The following is a 12,004-nucleotide window of genomic DNA, read 5'->3' as shown; positions in this document are numbered from 1 at the left end:
ATTTGAAAAGAATAAATTATAAACAAAATAATAATTAAGATAAACATGTATGCAACAATGCAATGTAATATGCTGTACAGGCTGTAAATAAAATACTGATCTTTCAACTGTTAATCAATATACACCATTGTTAAAAGCTTTTGCATAATAGCTATCAAGAATTCAAGGCAATATATCAGTAGTACGCATAATAGCCACTTAAGCTGCTGCAATTTATTCCATTACAGTGTTAATTCAAAGCTGGTCACAAAACATTTTTTGCATATGTACTTTGATATGCAAATTAGAAATGATTCCCAGTAAAGATCTATGTTTAATACTTCTCCATAGGTAATGTGCAGTTTCTATAATTTGTGCAAATATAACTGTTCAAATGTCAAACAATTGTGATAATACACGAAATGTTTCAAAACATTACTTCACTGCATATGCTTTGAAAAATTGAACAATTGCAGTAAAAATCAATATTATACCTTATTCAGAAAACATTAACAAAGTTACGCAGTACATTGCTAATGCCTACTCCATAAAAATATAAATCATCATACTTCCTTAATAGTACTAGCTGAACTGCAACCATGCAAAGTGCAAATGACGATGTACACAGAAAGGGGGAATAACTACCAGGGACCCGATCTTAAGAAACAACAATTCATTATTAATGCCTAAACCCCATGTACAAATATTTGCATTTAAGTCATAAACCTGTCTTCCTCTAAATACTAAGTTGAGATATATGACACAACTTCACAAGCATTATCAGTAAAACTTAAAAAAATGAAACAAAATATTTCACATTTTAAAATAAAGTTTCAAAAAATCTCTACAAGTAATTTCTACTTGAATTGTCGGTATTTTGAAATGAAATGTTCATCTACAATATATTAATAATTACTTGTTTTTCAGATCCAAGAATATACTTAAAAGAAAAAATATATTCAGTGCTTCTCATGACCATCAGATGTCTCTTAAGCACTTTAGAAGCACTTTTTGAAATAACATGTAGTTACTGATGTAATGTAGGAAAGTTAGCAGTCAGCACAGTATGTGCGCATCAGACTGCCATAAATAGAGATAGCAAGAACTGCAGATGCTGGAGTCAGGGTCAACACAGTGTGGAGTTAGAGGAACATAGCAGGTCAGGCAGCATCAGAGGAGTAGGAAAGTCACAGATTCGGATTGGGACCCTTCTTCAGACCCGGAAGGTAGACTTTCCTACTCCCCTGATGTTGCCAGAGAACCATAAACAATGTGATAATAACCAGTTAATCTGCCTTTTTTGTGATACTGATTAAGGGAAAAATAATGGTCAAGGCACTGAGCACTGAATTCCAATCAAGGCATCTTGAAATAAAATTTCAACCCAAAAGCATTATTAAAAATTTTCTATCCTTCAATACCAAGAATACAATTAATTTAAATACCTGACAGTAGGTTTCAGCCTGGAGTCTGTTGCCAATATTGTAGCATTAGGGGTTCTAGCTGGTTTCAATGCAGAGCTTCTTTTGTAACGATCCATATCTTTTGCAGGCACATAAGTAATTCTAAATTTGCCATCCACCAAAAGAGAGAAAGTTGTCCTTTTTAACAATCGATAAAATGTCTATACATTACTGAGATATGAGAGCATAAGACAGTGGTATCTATGGAGTTCTCTTCACCAATACACAACCCAGTGAATTTTGAGATGATACTTACAGATCAAGAAGCTGATGTACGTTTGATCACTAGACTGGCTGGACACTTACTTTTCTCATGTAAAGACTACTAACATTTATCAAACTCAACAATTTTTTTAACGCGTACAGGCACTGTGAAATGAGGGTGTTAAAGACCAATAAATGTTATCCAAGGCCAGGGAGAAAGACAAAGATTACCATGCTTATCAATATCTATAACAGTATGCATTTTTAATCCAGGGTATTTACCTGTGTGATAATCTGACAAAAAAAGTGATGCTGAATCAGTGCAGGAGCTATGAGCCAATTTTGTCAAAGAGATGGGTTTAGAAAAAGCCTTAAGAGAAGGCTGGGAAATGGGACAAAGTAGTTTACAGAGGGAATGATCAAAAAACTGAAGGATTTGCATTAAGTTACATAATTATTTAGGTTTACTGGATGACCCCATCACCAATGCAAGTATTGTTTCACCTGTTCGTAACCAAAAACATTTTATGTGAATGGGTGAAGTGACAGTGATAAGATAAAGTGATAAAATATTCTTTCAGTTTGGCTATCTTATGGCTTATGTCAAGAAGTGACTAGACCTCATTTGGAAAGTGGCCAGATGCAACAATTTTTGTATCTTGACTAAATGTTATTATCTGGAACTGCTTTTCACAATCCCAACTAGTTAGCTTTTGTCCCGAAGTACACCATTATATCAGTACACTGATCTGCTCAATTAAAGGCTGCCCGTAAACCTGATTAAAACCAGCACACACACTCACCCTGACTGAATCCTCTAATACACCCCTTACCTCTGTTTCCGAAAAACCAATGGAGAGAAATTTCAAGGATATGAAGGGAGAAATGATGGCCCAGTGGTACTAGCAGTAGATTACTCATCCAGGTCATGTTCTGGGGACCTGGGTTCAAATCCTACCATAGTAGAATTTGGACAGTATGGTGGCTCAGTGGTTCGCACTGCTGCCTCACAATGCAAAGGACCTGGGTTCAATTCCAGCCTCAGGTGACTGTCTGTGCGGAGTTTGCACATTTTCCCCATATCTGTGTGGGTTTCCTACTGGTGCTCCGGTTTCCTTCCACACTTCATACATGCGCAGATTAGATAGATTGGCCATGCTAAATTTCCCCATAGGGACCAGAGATGTGCAGGCTAGCCATGGGAAATGCAGGGATAGGTCTCGGTGGGATGCTTGTCAGAGGGGTCTGCTTCCACGCTGATCTTATTTCCATGATGCACAGTCAGTCAGTTTACCCATTCACCCTCAAATCTGAATGGACCATGTAAAGTACAGGCCTTTCTCTCGTGATAAAATTGCTCACTGTTCCAGAATGCAAAGGTAACATCTAACTTTGGCTTAACATCCACTTGTAAATGATTGCTTTACAAGAAGATAATCTGGGACAATTTCAATGTAAATGGCACTGGCCAAAAAAAAAAAGTTGTTGTCTGAAGCATTGGTCAGATCTCAAATTATTTTTAATGGCTTTGAGTAGCAGCTTCACTCAACTATTAGATTCTTCATAATTCTAGTTAATGTTTCTCATGAAATAATCATTTACTTTTATCTTGAGGATTCTGGTATTAACCACCATGACCAGAACTGTAAGCGTACAGGTGAATTTTCATTTATCAGGGAGAGGAAAAAAATCAAGATTAATTCACAATATGGGGAAAGATTTCATCATTACTTATAAGCTATCTTCTAACTCTAGTAATACAATTTCCTTAAAAAGTGAATGTCTCAACAGTCCACAAACTTTCATAAACATCAATAATGACTCAAACTTAATTCAAGGATAATGGCTTTGCTGACAAATAAAAGTGCATATGCTGAAATCTAGTTGCAATATTTTAATCAATACTTTTTAATCCCATAAATTAAAGCAGCGTGCTGTGCACTTTGGATTGTGTCACAAAACAGAAGGTATATGAATTGTCTTAGAAGTATTTCTTCATAATTTGATTATTTACAAAAATAAAATGTCTTCAATTACAATCAAAAAACTCTCAAAGTTAGCCTAATTATCCAAGTTTGTATCAGTAATTTACCTCTTTAATCGGATGTGGGTGTCACTAGCAAGGACAGCATTTGCTGCCTGTCTCAAATTGCCCTTGAACTGAGTGGTACTCTCAGGCATATCGGGCAGTTAAAAGTCAGTGACATCAATGAGGCTTTTGGAATCACATGTGGGCTGGACTGGTCTGGTCTGGAAAAGGATTGCTGAGGCTCTCCCCTAAAGGACATAAGTGAACCAGATTTTTTTTAAAACAAAAATTGATGATTGCTTTACTGACGCAAGCTTTATATTGAAGAACTTTTAAAAATTGAAACTAAATTCCATGAACTGCCCAGGTACAATCTTCAGCGCAGACTGAGCCTCTGCGTTGGTATAAAGTCCAGTGACATTACCTTGTGGGTGACTAACTGAAGATATAGTACTATATTGAAAACAGTAAATTAAAGGTTTTGAGAAACAACTACAACTAAAGTACAAGAAATACTCACGTGATTTCTTCAGTTAAGGCTGAATTGGCAAAGACAAAATGCATCTGAGCAGAATTTAGGCCACTTATGGATTCCTTGTTCACTGCAACAATATAATCTCCTTCCTGAAGCTCTCCATCTTTTCCAGCAGCTCCTTCTCCATCAATGTGCTGGATAACTGCCCCAGGTCCTCTGGGATCACTTTTCACAGTCAATCCTAGGTAATACAATTCAACAGAAGGATACTTAATTGCAAATTAACTGAGTAATGCAATGGCAGATAACCATATTCTATACTAATTATGTTATAAGTGCAAATACACACTGGAAAAAAAAAGCAGAAGCCCTGTGGCTCCAAACTACCAATTTTCGAATTATGTCAGATGTACAAGATAATGTATAAGCGGTTGAATAGAAGGACTTCCACATGGCAGTAAAAAGATAATTCTGCACGAGCAAATAAAAACAAACAAAGCGACAGGAGCTTAGCTTAGATTTTTTAATGAATATTATTTTATTAATTTCCCATTTCAAACAAGTTGTGATGGCCAGAACTTAAATAATCCTGGAAAGGAAAATACAGTTTCCAAGTTTCAACAGTAGTAGGAGAAGAAACGATGTTAAATACAGTTTTACAGATACCGGGACTGGGATTTTATGCTCCAACCAATGTGGTACATTCTACCCAGAAGGTGCAGGAAGGATCCTCCCAGGTCTACAACACTCTGGTGGATGCTGCTAGTCACAATTTGTGCCCTTCTCCTCAAACCACTGCTGATTAAACAAGTAGCCTGAAATTTATTTTTCCAAACGGATTAGTGCCTGCAGAGACATGACAGTTAAGTGCATCTTACCAAACACCCACAAATGAGATCCAAAGCCATCAATTGAGAGACTCAATAGCTGGAGAGGAAACGAACCAAAACTTATCTTCTCAAACACAAACAAAAACAGCAGTTGCTGGAAAAGCTCAGCAGGTCTAGCAGCATCTTCTGCCTCAACCATTGAAAGGCATACACAACCTTTCAGTATTCATTTAGCATGAGACTAACAATTGTTCTTTTCCAAAGAGGAGATTGCTAACGGAAAAAAAGAGGCAAAAAATTGTTTGAACAAGTTTTGAAAACAGCTTTTATTTTGTTGAAAATTGATGCAATTTTAAGAGGCAGAAGCTTAGATTTTCTTATCAGTGTTATTTTAACAGTGTCAGTTTCCCATTTCAAGCACGTGAGTGACTGGCAGAACTGAAATAATTAAGAATGGAAAATTATTCTAAGACGACATAAGACAATTTCTCCACTTGCTGAACTTGGTTGTTGGTAAAAAAAAATAACAGCACTAACTGATAAGCAGTTGACTTTTTAAAATCACAGGTATTCGATTGCATTTTAGTTTTTCTTTCACATCCATTGGCCAATGAAATTCCCTATTGAGAACGTTTCTTTTTCAAAATTAAAAATTATAATTAACCGTTTAATCATATCAGCACTAAATGTTAGCACCCTATGATGGAACAAAAGGATCTTTTGAAGTATTATAAAGTTCTTAAAGGATCTATTAAACATTGAGTAATTATGTTTTTACTACAGTGATCATTGTGCATTATTGAATTCATTACAGTAGGTTACAACTTTCTATACACTTTATTTTTAAGCAGTTAAGTGAATGAAATGCCATTAAAGCATGAAAGAAAAGTAACACTTAGCCCCGAGTCCCCTGAAAGCACCCTGTGTCCCCCATTCTCTATTTTTGAAACATTCACTTATAACAATAATTACTATTGGTAGATACTTAACCTTTCAACGGCTAGTGGCTTCAATACAAAGACATCAAATAATATTGAGGAGAATTCTGGAGAATGAATGAGAAGCTACTCAAAAACAAAATTGCATCAAATTAACAATTATCACTCTTATCCTGACCTTTAGATTTTGAAATGTCATGGGTATTGAGTGCATATACGGAGAGGTTCAGTAATAATTCAGACATACAGTCATCTTTGAAGAATTGAGAGGGAATGTCATATTCTGAATAATAAAAATGAGGATACTTTCCCTGAAAAAAGGAGTGTAATAGGGCATTTCAAATAGAATAATATTTCACAATTCAAAACCTGATAATGTCTTCTTGTTAGGACATTAGTCAGTAGCTAGTGACAATTGGGTTTTAGGAACTCTAATGTATTTATAGAGCACAAGGCAAGTTAACTAGTTAAAACTCCAGGTATGGTAATAATCTTTTTAATTCAATGTGAAATTTATTTCACACTCTCTAAATTTTCTATTCACACACAGAACATTTTTTATAAAATATCTGAAGAGCTATTGGCACACAATCATTTCTCATTCTGCAGCTTAAAAAGCACAAAATGCATTGATTCAACCACTGTGCCATTCAAACACATACACAAAATAACTTCCTTCTCTCTTAGGAGATTTACATTTGCCCTCTACTTTGTACTGAATATGGATTCTTGCAGCTGATCTTTTGTCACATTGCCAGCACCTCTCTTCCTGACAGCATTGTGCTCTACCAGATGGACAGCAGTGGCTCAAGAAGGCAACTCATCAACACCTTCTCAAGAGCAATTAGGAATGAACAACAAATGCTGTCCTTGCCAGCAGTGCTCACACCTCATGAAATAATTCAAATCTGTCTGAGCATTCTTAGTCTTTTTCTCTCTTCCCAGCCAATTTCAGCTCACCCTGTAAAACTGCTGTTCTTGATCACCTGTCCCTTTTCCAAACTAGCTACCAGGGACCATCTTTCATCTTATATAACTGTTGTTTCACATACATCATATTTCAGACAGACATACACATCCATTCTGTCCCAGACGTCTCCTGTGTCTCCTCCCCGGATAGCAGATTAGCAGTAAAATTATACATAATAACTTCCAGAGGCAATGCATCTGCTCTCTCTGCTCAGCATCCTTTACTCAAACAGACATACCATATTTTACTGCTCCCCCAACCCAAATGCTCCAAACATTCCCTTAGAGTTTTCTTAGGCCACAACACCATGAGTGCTCCAAGGCAACAGGACTCCTTGCTCCGAGACCACATACTTTACTTCCCAACTGGGGTCCGCACAAGTCAAATTGTACACCAACATACAAAAACAGAACAAGAGAGTGAACCACTTGGCCCTTCGAGCCTGTTCCACCATTCAATATGATAGTGACCAATCTGATTTTAACCTCTACATTCCTACGTATTCCTAATCATTCTTCATCCTCTTCAACTTCATAGCTGAAGTTTGCACCCTCCTTAACCTGAGAATATACTGACTAAAATGGTCATTACTCAGTAGTCTACGATGTTATGACTTATCTGCTTTATAATTATGCTAAGAGATAGCATTCAAGTAGAGAAATAAAGCAGCACACTTATGAGATGTGATGGTGATAGACATGAACCCCTTTGCACCCCGGACTTGCTTTCAATCTTTCTCTCAGTTCTGTGAAATCATCGATAGGCCGATATGCTATGAATTTAAAATGACACTCAGTTATCTTCTTTGCCAAACTAATTCTATTTGTAGGTGAGAAAGTTTGACAATTACAAAAAATTTCTAAAGGCAGTTATAAATATAAGCTCTTTCTCTTCACATGTTTTGGAAGACTGGCTAGCTGATGCAACACAGCATATTTGATTGCCCATGCTTACAATTTAGTAACAAGCAAATGCTGTGGAAACGTCACTATGTGAAAGCTTGCATAGCTGTGAATGACATGCTAATTATCTTCTAATATTCAGTGAATATGACAAGTTGCATTAACATGGTGCATATTTAAACTCAGGATTCAAAGGAAGGGAGTTTCATAAAAAGGTTATAGTCAAACGAATAGAAACTTTAGGGGCCAGGAAGAAACTACAGGGGTGAAAAAGAGAGTTAATAGACAAGGGGAAGGCTATGTGAGAAGCAGGATTATGACAAGAGCTTTGAAATTTAGAAATAGAATTTGCAATAAATTATAATGTCAGCTGACAGAGGGAAGGGCAGGAAGTTGGGTGGTAGGCAAGTAAGTGGAAATGTGGTCACAGTAGCAAGACAGACTGACACCACGTGTTATATACCTTATGTCAGATTTCTTGGTTTTTCACTATTTGGCCTTGAAAGCCGTTCAGGCTAAGTTATGTGAAAAGTTGCTGCTAAATCCATTTTGATCCACAAGAGGTTACTTCCCCAGAAATGTTGATGAGACCTTTTTGAAAGTTTCAAAAGTTATGTTAGATAAAACAGTGATTGTTACTTCAGCAAATGGTCTGAGGAATTTGTGTTCGAGAGTGCATCAGCTTTGTCAAAGATTCAGTTATATATTCACGTATCTGAGGGGCATAACTACAGGTCCTCATGATGTCCTGAGATAATGTGACTTTCATGCATGCACATCCTTAATCTTATACAGAGGTCCAAACAAGAAACAAAAGAGCTTATTATTATTGCTGTTGATGCTGCAGTACCAACCATTACAGCTTGTGGTTTGGGTAGAGTGATGCCGTATGTTCTCCTTTCTACTGTTTCAAAATAAATCAAACAACATAAGCACAGGCAAAATTAAACTTACATAGAATACTTACAAATTCAAATTTACATATTAGTTCAGGCGGTGGTATTGCAAATTCTGCTTTTTAGCCGTTTTGATCAATCTGTTCAGACATACCATGGCTGGAGGTGGGATTTGAACCTGGACCTTCTGGCCCAGAGGTGTGGACACTACCAATGCAGTAAAGACTCCTTAAAATCTGTTTTTTACTCTTATTAAAGAAAACTTAAGCAAGTTAGGCAGTTCCTGGTGGGGCTATCGGATTAACAGTAGCAGAGGATAATCCACTGTAGAGTCTCAATGAGAAGAAGCATTTGTGTTATACAAAGTAATGTAATGCTTTTGCAATTATAGCAATAACTCCTAGTTACAGGTCTAATTGCAAAGATCATTAGAAGCCAGAGATGATAAGTCTGTCTCCATCAAGACCTCATGCAAGACTGATCCCTAGACAAGACTGTGACACATCATCAGATTGTTTGGAGGCAAATACAATCTGTTACATTAACCATTTCAGAACTATTCCCTTGGTTCTCAGGGGTCCCACATGATGAGATATCAAACAAGGTAAATTACCAAACATGGGAAAACAGAGATCACTAGTAACACTGTACACAAAAGAATAGCTTATGCATATCCAATATTGGTAACTCCATTATGTCAAGATTTCTGCAATCAATACTAGTTCCCGATAGGACATCAAGAATCCTGCAGATAGGAAAACTAAAAGGAAACTGGTTTACTTTCAAAAACATGGTTAATGCTTTTTGGAGTGGAAGATAATTTGGGTTGAAGTTCCCTGGAGTCTGTGTTCAGACCCTTATTCGCTACAATACACAGGGCTTGCTTTACAGAAGACAATTTCAAAATATGTGGACAATACAAAATTTGAAATCATTGTGAAGAGAGGAGGATAGTATAGATCTGCAAAAGGACTGCAACAGGTTGATGTAATAGGTGGGCAGATGGCAGATGAACTTCACTGCAGAGAAATGAGAACTGATTATTTTAATCGGAAGATTATGGAGAGACAACATAAACAGATGCAATTCTAAAGGGGATGCAGAAGCAGAAAGACCTAGGTGCATATGTGCATAAGTTATTGACAGATAATAAAGTGTCCTAGGCTTTATTAATAGAGGCACAGAGTACAAAATCAGGTTGTTTATGTTAAACGTGTATAAGGCCAGACTGCTTCACTCAGTTCTGGTCTCCAAACTTAAGGAAAGATGTGAAGACTTCAGACAGACTGCAGAACAGTTTCACAAGAATAATTTCAGGAATGAAGAATTTAATTAATGGAGTCAAGTTTTCAATGCCAACCACTGCCAACATGTGTTTGGCTAGATTGCTGCCACCATTCTTTTTTTTTCTAATTGGGTCTACTGGGCCTACTGTGTGTTTAAAGTGGTAGAGGAAAACGACAAGGTAGTCAAATGAGAAAAATCTCATACTAAATAAGACAAAGTTAATTACATGATACTAATCACATACAAATTACAACAGTAAGATAAGACATCTTTACTAAGACTAATGGAAAATAATAAGTCCTCGAAAGTAACAGAAGTAAGTTGTTCTGCCTTTCCAAATGAAGTATTTATGACATCAGATTGGGTGGAGTGTAATTCAATCTTTTCAATACCATTACCTAATACAACAGCTCAGGCTGTTCACCTTATAGAACTGAAAGTTGAGAAGTGACTTGATGGAGGGTATTACAATGAGGGGTCTGGACCAAGTAAATTGGGAAGAACTCTTCTCATGAGTGGAATGATCCAGATCAGGAGGATATATATTTAAATGTACCTGGAAAAAGAAGCAATTGAGAAGTGAGGAGCAATGTAGTCATGGGGTCAGTGGTTAAGATCTGGAATAAACTGCGCAAGAATATGAAGAAGGCTGGCTCAACTGAGACGTTCAAGAGACAACTGGATTATTATCTGAAAAAGAAGAATGTGTGGGGTTATGGGCAGAAGGTAGGGAAAGTGGTGCCAGGTGAATTGCTCATTTGGAGAGCCAGGGAAGGGACAACAGGCTGAGTGGCATCTTTCTATACCATAACAAATCTGTGATTCTGAAAAATAGGTCATGACCTATCAGTTAAGGAACAAAAGTAACAAACAATAGTTGATGGGGGAAAATTCAAATTTATACATTAAAAAAAGCTGAGTCAGATGAAATCAAGCTTGTGCTTTTCTAGCCTACTCATTTATCATGATTTATTGTTTTGCTTATAATAATGTTAAATTGGTATGCATTGTGCCTATTTTATAAATAACAAGTTGAATATATTAAGAGTTTGGAAGCCAATTGTTGTGCCTGAAATGCTACTCAGTTCTTTAAGTTATTAATACAGCATTGTTGTTGAAAACATTTAGGCATTTTTATATTATAGCTGCATTCATTGATTGAACTAAATTGTAGCAACAATCTTACATAATTACAAAGGTTACTTAAAACAGGACAAACCTAGGTCAAGGCCATTTCTCACGATGGTGACAGTTCTTTCATAATATTTGGACATCACCCCTTGGTCATTGCCTTCTGCATATGTAGATGAAGACAAGGAGCCTTCATTGAACTTCCCATCACCATGAAAAAGGAAAAAAAAACCATCAACACATTTCACCAGCAAATTACCTTGAATTTACTTCTAGCATCAACAGAACTTTGAGCAATTTAAAAATGACGAATATGATGGCAATGACATTTGTGATGCCCACTTTAGTCTTTGCTGACAATGTAGGAGATTTTGTCACATCTTTTACTTATTTCCTTGAAATAATGAAGCATGTTTAAACATTAACTATAAAAACTGCTAAATCATATTCAAGTAGTCATTCGGTTGGGCACAACTTGAGTGTTTTTGAAAAAGACTTTTTTTTGCACCCACAAGAACAATTTACAAACATATCAATTCAAAGGAAAACCAACATTTGTACTGCATTAGAAGAAAATGATTGGTGGCTATGGAAGAAATTCCCACCCATGAGATGAACATTAATTGTGAAAACAAAATTATTTTATTCCTCAACTTTCAAGATTTTGCATAAACAAAATAAGTTTGACATCATCTCTTGGCATTATTAGTTCATTTAAATTTACTTCAGCAGGATACGTGCGCTCACTGCAGCATGCTCCAGGGGAAAAGAGGATTTTAAACTTCTGATTCCGAGAACTTGTGATTGCAAGAGGCTTTTCTCATAATACAAATAGGTCTTTTGGCTGATAATTGATTGTCATATTGATCAACAGCTTATCCATTATCATTGTATCATATG

The 12,004-nt window shown here is 36.4% G+C and overlaps 1 protein-coding gene across 1 annotated transcript in view; it reads right to left on the bottom strand.

Moving 5' to 3' along the window:
• patj (PATJ crumbs cell polarity complex component) overlaps nucleotides 1-12,004 on the bottom strand; it is a 164,387-nt gene that overhangs the window by 44,219 nt on the left and 108,164 nt on the right. The window contains exons 23-25 of the mRNA XM_048602089.1: nucleotides 11,193-11,304; nucleotides 4,196-4,391; nucleotides 1,425-1,544 (exon numbers count right to left, since the gene is read on the bottom strand). Of these exons, the coding sequence (XP_048458046.1) occupies nucleotides 1,425-1,544; nucleotides 4,196-4,391; nucleotides 11,193-11,304 (428 nt within the window). The remainder of the gene's footprint in view (nucleotides 1-1,424; nucleotides 1,545-4,195; nucleotides 4,392-11,192; nucleotides 11,305-12,004) is intronic.

This window comes from Rhincodon typus, chromosome 10 (genome assembly GCF_021869965.1).
Source record: "Rhincodon typus isolate 14 chromosome 10, sRhiTyp1.1, whole genome shotgun sequence".
NCBI lineage: Eukaryota > Metazoa > Chordata > Chondrichthyes > Orectolobiformes > Rhincodontidae > Rhincodon > Rhincodon typus.
The sequence above is the reverse complement of the archived record's forward strand: the minus strand, read 5'-3'. Positions and strand labels throughout refer to the sequence as shown.